The sequence below is a fragment of the Vulpes lagopus genome, chromosome 15 (genome assembly GCF_018345385.1).
Source record: "Vulpes lagopus strain Blue_001 chromosome 15, ASM1834538v1, whole genome shotgun sequence".
Taxonomy (NCBI): Eukaryota; Metazoa; Chordata; class Mammalia; order Carnivora; family Canidae; genus Vulpes; species Vulpes lagopus.
Window position 1 is genome coordinate 21,818,894 of NC_054838.1, and position 9,943 is coordinate 21,828,836.

A 9,943-nucleotide genomic window follows, 5' to 3' on the forward strand; every position below is an offset into this window, starting at 1 on the left:
TTATCCTCCTATGAAGAATGTCATTCCTGTTGCCTAGTATTTCATAGTAACTTTCAGCTTCAAATGAACTTTAAGTATTTTTTTCCTTATGGACCACATTCTTCAAGCTCCCCATGGTCATTGAAATATTCAGTAATTCATCATCTCTCCTCTATTTTTTGAAAGGTGATGGAATCTTTCAGCAAAACCTCCCAGATGACAAGTTTTATAGCTTATTATCAGTAATGGGTTATCCTTCTCAGAATATGGAGGATATTTCATATGTCAGCTGCTTTCTGACCCAGCGTTTTAGTTCAGTTACCTGACGTAGAAAAATCATTAGGTAACTGATGGCAAAATGGGGGCAAATTGCCTTTCTCTAGCCAGCCTGTAGGTTACTGGCTTTTAGATTATGGTAACCAAGAGAGCTAGGGATTTCCAAGTAGATGTCTTTCTTCTGAGTGAGGCTCAACTGTTTGACACTCTGTATCTTCATGTGATATCATCACCAGCTTGTTTATTCACTTACATACTTACTTTTTTAGCATTAAGTTGTTAGTATTTGTCCAATCATTAGTTCAACTTCAGTACACATACAGAATCAGTTTGGTCTGTGAAGAGGAAAAGAAAATGTTTTCATGCACCATCATTATTATCTTTCATTGATTTTTCCTGTTTTTTCTTCTTCCTGGTTTCCTTAGGAATTTATTCTAAGGGCTGACATCTCTCCCTTTTGCTACCTCCTTATCTCACTTTCTTTTCTATACACCACTCTGATTATTTCCCACTTTATTCTTTGACATAGGTCTTGTCTTTCAATTCTTTCTTTTTTTCCTTCTTTCTCTCTCTTTTTATGTCTGTCTCACTCAGTTTTCTCAAAGGGTCTCAATCAGTTGTCTGTTCTTTTTGGAGAACCCCCCCCCTTTCTTCAATATGCATATATAAATGTGAAATTCTCATCAAGAGAATACAAACTTTAGCAGAGAAATATTTTAGACTGTCCTTATTATATTTTATAACTTAGTTCTTGAAATAACAGTTTATATCCATGTTTTTTCCTGTTCAGGTCCTATTTTAATATGTCTTAATCTTCCTTCTTTCTACTTGATTTTTGTTGTTGTTGTTGTTGTTGCAAAGAAATACACATCTCCACAAAAATCAGTTTTACTACTTGGTATTTACTAAAAAGAAACAGATAAGTCCGCAATAAGACTTGTTATAATAATTTACAGCCCTGACAACCCAAATGTACATCAAAGGATCAGTCTTGATTATTCTTTTCACTGAGATTTAACATGTGTATGCTACTGGGTAACCATTACCCAACATAAGATACAGAAAATTTTCAGTACCTCAGAGTTCCCTCATGCTAACTTCCAGTCATTTTCTTAAGTCTCTCTTCCCTCCAAGCAACTATTTCTTGTTTTTTTTATTACCACAGATTACTTTTACCTGTTCTTAGATTGCATTTGAGGGTTATTCCATAATTTGAAAATAATGGAGTTTCAAGCAGAGAGATGGATTTGGCAAAGGAAGAGTCTTGAAACAATGGTTGTGGGTATCTGTACACATTAAATATTATTATGGTTCAGAACATGATGTGGAATATTGTGGGAGATAAAGAAGCAAGTATGTGTGTATTTGCACATCTATACATATGTAAAAATGTAAGTATAGATTACATTCAAATGTAAATATGTGCATACCCATATGTATACACAAACCTGCTTGTCTAAATGTATCTCCCACAATAATCCACATCATGTTTTAAACACTGAAATATTTAAATATGTGTATGGATTTGAGAGGAAATATTTTAGGAAGGAATTGAGAGTTAGGAGTTAAAAGTGTTTGGTATCATTTAAGCAAGAAATAATGGAACATTCCCTTGAATCTACTGTATCAATAGGATGCAGTAGAATCCTCCTTTTATTTCTTGATGTTTCTGTGGATATTTTGCCTTCTCACTGCTTACCTCCTCCATATTGTCTATGCAATGCTCTCTAGATTTCTGAGCCACCAGATGAATGTATACATTGTCCATAACTATTTTTTAAGATTTTTTATTTATTCATGAGACACACACACACACACACACACACACACAGAGGCAGAGACACAGGCAGAGGGAGAAGCAGGCTCCATGCAGGGAGCCTGACGTGGGACTCAATCCTGGGTCTCCAGGATCAGTCCCTGGGCTGAAGACAGCGCTAAACCAATTAGCCACCTGGGCTTCCCTGTGCATAACTATTATCTATGCCTGTACTGGTGTTACTTTAAACAGAGATCTCTTTTACCGGTTACAGAGAGCTGTCACGAGGAAGGAGCCACCATGTTCAACCATGCTCTGTGGACACAAATAGGTGTTTCATGCTGTTAAAAGACTTGATCTCTGTTGTCAAACCTATAATTCAGATAAGCTCTTTTAATGAAGTAGCGTACCTGGGGTAGTGAGCTTTTCATTGTGGGCCAGACACTTAAGGCTCCTATAACTACATCTCTTTTCTCTACATAGTTGGAAAATTACTTATTTCAAAATTGATTACAAAACCTTTGTTTTCAAGTTAGGAAGCATGTATATTAATTAAATACTGAGTGGATATATACAGATAGATTTGAATATACATAAACAAATGCATATATGTATATCTGAATACTTTGACTTCAGTATATAATGTAATATTAGCCATTTATCTCTGTTTTTAGAAGATGTGAAATGAGTTCTCACTAAAAAACTTAGGCATTGAGGGGAACAAACAACAATAATATGGGGCAATGTAGGTGGGTTGGAGCTTTCTACTACAATGCTTAGCACATCTGATGGAAAGTCAACTGAAGATGAGCATAATAAGAGTAAATCCCAGACTCCAGGGATCCCTGGGTGGCGCAGCGGTTTGGCGCCTGCCTTTGGCCCAGGGCGCGATCCTGGAGACCCGGGATCGAATCCCACGTCGGGCTCCCGGTGCATGGAGCCTGCTTCTCCCTCTGCCTGTGTCTCTGCCTCTCTCTCTCTCTCACTGTGTGCCTATCATAAATAAATAAAATTAAAAAAAAAAAAAATCCCAGACTCCATCACTACTAGTTTTTATTAGTGATAGTTTTACTATTATTAGTAAAGAGTTTTAAGTTTTACCAGTGAATAGCTTTAAGTTTTTCAATTTATTAATGGTAATTGTTAGACCTAATAAATATAGTTGCACAGTACCAAATTAATACACATAAGCTAGTTGTGTTTTGATATACAGATAATGAACTATCTGGAAAAGAAACTAAGAAAACAATCCCATTCAAAACAGCAGCAGAATAAAATACATGAGGAAACTTGACCAAAGACATAATAGACTGGTACACTGAAAATTATAAAACGCTGGTGAAGGATATTAAAGATGATTGGAAATAAATCATATTTATTGAGTGGAGAAATTTATATTGTTAAAATTTCCATGCTATCCAAAGTGATCTATAGATTCATTGTGATCCTTATCAAAATCTCAATGGCATTATTACAGAAATAGAAAAAAAAAACACTAAACTTACACTGAACCACAAAGGACCTCTAATAGCGAAAACTATCTTGATCAAGAACAAAGCTGAAGGCATCACACGTCCTGGTTTCAAAATATATTACAAAGCTACAGTAATCAAAACAGTATGATATTGGAATGGAAGCAGAGAAATAGATCCATAAAACCTGAATACACAACCCTGAAGTAAATCTATCCATCTATAATCAGCTGGTCTTCTACAAGGAAGCTAAAACAATGGAAAGACAGTAGCCTCTCCAATAAATAAATGGTGTTGGGAAAACTGGATATCCACATGCAGAAGAATGCAATTATATCCTTATCTCACATCACTCACAAAAAAGAATTCAAAATGGAAGGCTCAAAAGAAACACCTGAAAACATAAAAGTCCTTGACGAAAACACTGGGAAAAATATTCTTGCCATTGGCCTAAGTAATGATTTTTCAAATATATAACATCATAGCATAGGCAACAAAAACAAAAGTATATGAGTGGAATTGCATCAAACTAAAAAGCTTCTTCACAGCAAAAGAAACACTCGACAAAGCAAAAAGAGTAGGAGGACGGATTTGCAAGCCAGGTAGTTCGTTAGGGGCCAATATCTAAAGTATTTGAGGAATTCATACTACTTAGTAGCCAAAAAAACTCTGAATAACCCCATCACAAAATGGGCAAAGGACTTGAAGAGACATTTCTCAAAAGAAGGCATGAAAATGTCCAACATGTATACGAAAAGGTGCTGAACTTCACTCATCCTCGAGGAAATGCAAAGCAAAACCATAGAAAGATATCACCTCACACACCTAGGATGACTGGTATCAAAAATACAAGAGATATATGTTGGAGATAATGTAGAGACTAGAGAACCCTTATATGCTGTTGGTGGGAGTGTTAGCACAGCCATGGTGGAACCCAGTATGGGGTCCTCAAAAATGAAAACACAAAGCAAAACTACAATGTGATCCAGCAATTCTACTTTTGGTTATACATCCAAAGGAAATGAAACCATTATTACTTGTTTTTGGTTGGAATTAAATTCAGTTAATCAGAGGAGTAAAGAATATATTATTGGCCTTTTTAGTCTCCTTCAGGATTTCAGGTCCCATTAAGTGGTTGACAGATTAAAAGGTATTGTATTATTGAAGGATGGCTACATCTGGAATTAACACCTGAGGATATGCACAGGTAAAATACGAGGCCTGTTAATGTAGCCTGTCAATCATTACCAAGTATACAAACCATTCTCCCATCTGGCAATGACTCTATAGGGACCAGTTTGTGTCAAATGCTATTTTTTTTAATGCTGTTCTTGCTTATCCTCTGAGAATATTACGTTGAGGCTGCTACATATAGAAGCTACATCTTTGGACTGCTTGTTAGTTCTGAATCAATTTCTTGTATGAACTAATTAGTATATTATCAGTGTAGAGAAGGGTAAAGAAAAGGCTAGCCTGAGTGATCTCAGTAAAAATTTTTAGGACATGAGGACTCCTCCAAACACCACCTTTTTATTTTCTGAATCATAGATTCAATGAAGGAGAAATAAATCTTTAAGCTAAGGAAGTAAACATTTTGTATTCTCAATGGATGAAATAGTTAAAGAGCCAGATTTTAGGAGGCAGAGATCTTTTTTAAGGATATCATAGGAATGAAGATTATCTCTCTTGAAATTATTTTTATATTACATGACTTACCTGAAGGAATACAGTATAGATAACAAAAATATGGATACATTGTGACATCTGGATTTACATACAGGTTGGTATTTTCAAGAGGATGTCATCATAGTGATCAAATCATGTATGCTTCTCGAGAAAAAGTATTTTTTGAAACCAATGTGTATATCCTTCTGTGCAGTTTTCCTTTCCAATGTTCTGTATTGTATTTATGCTTTCTACATGTATATTGAACACCTAATAAGTTAAAGCCAGTGATCTAAACACTGGATTATAAAATTCCCTGTAAGCTATACAATGTATGTATATATGTGTGTATTTTTCACCCAAAGAATCTTACCTAATCTGAACTCTTTGAGCCCAGACTACAAAAGATTTAAATTCATTATGTCATGATTGCCCTTCCTAAAGGAACTTTGTGATTTTTTTCCTTTATATATATATATATATATATATATATATATATATATATATATATTGCTATCTATGAACCATTCTATCTCATCTATATCACCTATATAGATGAGATAGATTCCCAAGACCAGATGTCATATGTTGTTTAGATTCCACACTAAATGAAACTTATCCTGAGTCGCAAAACTTAGTGCATTGCTATCATTTCTATAGAATTCATTCCCACTCATGATAGTCCACTGCCTTACAAATTACTTCTTTACAATCTGCTCATCAGATAAATAATTCAAAAATCTATATCTGTACCATTCAAGAGTTTTTCACAAGAGGAAAACATGGGGTTAGTAAGTGTTGAAGCCTATGAAACAATCCTTCAGTTAGGGATATTTGGAGAGTTTAAGTGTGTTTTCATGGTTCTGGTAAGCTTATGAAAGGATAACCATGTATGCTTTTTATGAGTACATACTGTATTTATGAGGACCTGTTTGAAACATAGGAAAAACAGATTTCCTCTTTAAGAGTTGATGGCAGTACTACTCAGTGTCAGTGCCTCCATGGGAGACGGGGGAGAACAGAAGACGAGTAAAGGAGGGTTTCTCTACAAGCAAACAATTTGCAGCAATCTAAGAGTCTTTCTCTTCTTTAATCCTCCTAGCCCCTGTCTCCTCACTCTGCCCTTTATCTGGGGATGTCCCCATGGCTTCTCTGTCATGGAGGTACATTTTTTTCCCGTGGAACTGTGAAAAGTATAAATGACTATCCTTTATACAGTACTTGATATTTTGGACATCTTTTGACCAATTTAACAAGCCAGTGAATGACTGCTCTGCATGCATCAGAATGTGGTTTTCTGGATGAATAAATGAGGGAGCACCAGAAGGGTCCATCTCTATAGTGCTAAGTCTGAAACACTGAGTATAGGAAGGTAGTGAATGACTTTAAGGTTAAGAAATATGTTGTTTCTGCGTGTGTGTGTGTGTGTGTGTGTGTGTGATCCTTATCAATATATGTGTTGGGAGAACATATAATATTTCTATTTAAAGGGTACATGATAGAAAAAAACAACAGGAAAAAAGGTGACATATACTATGCTTTATGTTAGTCACATATGGAATGTGACAAATGAGATCTGGAAGGTTTGAAATACATTATTCTTATTTAAGAAGCAATCCCAAAGATGTACATATCATGTTACCATTTAGAAATATTCCAAGTGATGTCACACTCTTACTACATGAAATCCTCCAAGTTTTTGTTGTCCAAATTTAATAAGTAACTCTGAAAGCTTGAGTGGCTGCATGGTAACTTTCTTCCTCTTAAATCAGGAGAAGGGATCATTTACTTCTACCCCCTACATCACATAGTGTGTGGGTTGTGCAATCTTCTGCCTAAAACAAGAATCCCTCCAATAACTCCATGAAAGTGTCACAAGGTTTCTGCTTGCTCATTACTTACTTACTGAAGGGAAATACTGACTGAGAAATTAAAGAGGAAAATTGCAAGTCTTGCACCCCCCAACACAGTCTCTGGTTACCACCATTATGGAAGCAACCCAAAGAAGTTAAAACCCAAAATGGCTTTGGGAGGCACTTCTACATTCTGAGGAGTAATATTCTGCATTATTCACCTTGGGGAATCTGAAGTATACTTTTTCGTAGAGTCTAACTTATCATTAGTCATAAATATACAGTTTAAATATTAACTGCACTTACCATATTTGAAACTGAATTTGACACTTGTAAAAGAATAAATATGTGAGAGATATAATTTTCAGACAGGAACTAATAGGAAAGAGGAGAAAGGAAAAACAAACACAGTAATAAATGATAAGGAGAACTACAGTGAGCAATAGATGAAAATACACCAAGTCAGGTTATGTACAACATACAATCGATGCAAAATTAGATCTTTTGCAGAAAGTTCCTTTTTTTTTTTTTTTATGATAGTCACAGAGAGAGAGAGAGAGGCAGAGACATAGGCAGAGGGGGAAGCAGGCTCCATGCACCGGGAGTCCGACGTGGGACTCGATCCCGGGTCTCCAGGATTGCGCCCTGGGCCAAAGGCAGGCGCCAAACCGCTGCGCCACCCAGGGATCCCTGCAGAAAGTTCTTAAGAAAACAAAGCAGAGGGGATCCCTGGGTGGCTCAGGGGTTTAGCATCCACCTATGGCGCAGGGCTTGATCCTGGAGTCCCGGTATTGAGTCCCACATTGGGCTCCCTGTATGGACCCTGCTTCTCCTGCTTGTGTCTCTGCTTCTCTCTTTCTCTGTGTCTCTCATGAATAAAATAAATAAAATATTTAAAAACAAAGAAAACAAAGCATAGAATTTTAGAATATTCTCAAGACAGTTGTTTATACATCTGATGTTTTTCTAAAACAGGCAGAAGAAAAGGGAAAATATGAAGAAGCTATTAATGTAGAGAAATTGTGCTTCAACTCCTACTACTTTCTCCTTTGACATATAAGTTCCCCAAACATGTGCATTTTTGTCTGTTTCTTTGTGTTCCTGTTTCAGAACAGTTTTTCTTGCAATTTTCATTCCCAGAATGTGTAATATATCAGGCTCTGTAGGCTTAAGCTCAGTCATTCAGATATCAACTTCAATATGGCATTCTCATCACCCACACATATCACTCGTTGTCTGTCATATTCTGATGTTTTCCTCATGGAGTGTAACCTCCAGGAGAGGATCTGATCTGTGCCTTACTTTACTCTCAGTGCCTGGAGTGTGTTTTGTCACACTGCAACTACTTACTGAATAGTTGTTGAATTAAGTACGATTGAATAGACAAGGCCTCTTTTATGGAAATGAATGGTTACAGAAACTTATATGCCCCTGTGAAAATATGAAATGATATATCAATTAGTCTTCTGTATTTTCAAGCACAGTATTTTATATGATGTTACAAATTTGATTATTCTGGTCCTAGTGAATTTAAATACACCTGATTATGAATTGGAATTGTTTTGAACATAAGGATCTTCTTGAACTGAATCTCCACATTTTGAGCACCTGGTTTGATAATCTGTCATAGCAGCTTCATCTTCGGAAGTAGTGACAAACAGCAAAGGGAAACAACATTATGCCTCCTCTCAACACCTCTCGTCCCTTTCCTGTCACCTTCTTGCTGATGGGCATCCCAGGACTAGAGCACCTGCATGTATGGATTGGGATCCCCTTCTGCTCCATGTACGTGGTGGCTGTGGTGGGGAATGTGACCATCCTGGCCGTGGTGAGGGCAGAGCGAAGTCTCCATGAGCCTATGTTCTTCTTTCTCTGCATGCTCTCCATCACCGACCTGGTCCTCTCCACATCCACGCTGCCCCGCATGCTCTGTCTCTTCTGGCTTGGAGCCCATGACATTGCCTTTGATGCCTGCCTGGCTCAAATGTTCTTCATTCATAGCTTTACTACCATGGAATCGGGCTTTTTCCTAGCCATGGCCTTTGACCGTTACGTGGCCATTTGTCATCCACTGCACCATACCACAATTCTCACCCATGCTCGCATCACCATAATGGGTATTATTGTGGTGATTCGGGGTGTAGCCTTCTTTTCCCCACATCCCATCCTGCTCAAACAGCTGCCCTACTGCAGAACACGAATCATTGCTCACACCTACTGTGAGTTCATGGCTGTAGTGAAGCTGGCGTGTGTAGACACAGGAGCCACCACTCGTTATAGCCTCAGCGTGGCTTCTATCATTGGCTCATGTGATGCCATTCTCACTGTTGTATCCTATGCCTTCATTCTCCGCTCTGTGTTCAGCCTGCCATCCCGAGAAGCTGGCTTTAAGGCTTTGGGCACATGTGGATCACATGTCTGTGTTATTCTTGTGTTCTATTCCACAGCTGGCTTTTCCATTTTCACTCACCGTTTTGGGAAGAATGTGCCTGCACACATCCATATTTTTATTGCAAATATGTACCTTTTGGTGCCCCCTTTTCTCAACCCCATTGTGTATGGAGTAAGGACCAAGAAGATACGGGAGCATGTTCTTAGAGTGCTAAAGGTCAATGTTGCCTGATATCAGTTGGATCAATAAAAGGAGTGGTTCAAGATATATAGCAATACAAAGAGATGATGTAGGAAAATAATTAACTGTTCTTATTCCCACACGCTGAATTCCATTTACCACCTAAAAGTTATTATTTACCAGATGTCTAGAATTTCTAAGAATACTAACTCAACAGATTATTTTATCTTTTCCATTTAGTAAAAATTGGTGAATTTGTTCATTTTATTCTTAGTATGTATCTTTCAGAGGGCATCATAATAGAGAATAAATGAGTAGAAGGAGAAAAAATCTATGTAGATACTTATAAAAGAAAGGAAGAGTTCTCTGA

General features: G+C 37.1%; 1 protein-coding gene across 1 annotated transcript; it reads left to right on the plus strand.

Moving 5' to 3' along the window:
* The first annotated feature begins 8,679 nt into the window (after positions 1–8,679).
* Positions 8,680–9,624, plus strand: LOC121476053 (olfactory receptor 52M1-like). Its single transcript, XM_041729777.1, has one exon. The coding sequence runs from the start codon at positions 8,680–8,682 to the stop codon at positions 9,622–9,624; it is 945 nt and encodes a 314-aa protein (XP_041585711.1).
* The last annotated feature ends 319 nt before the right edge of the window (positions 9,625–9,943 follow it).

Excerpts from the sequence above, each read along its gene's own strand:
- LOC121476053 (XM_041729777.1), top strand. The coding sequence starts at position 8,680 with ATGCCTCCTCTCAACACCTCTCGTCCCTTTCCTGTCACCTTCTTGCTG.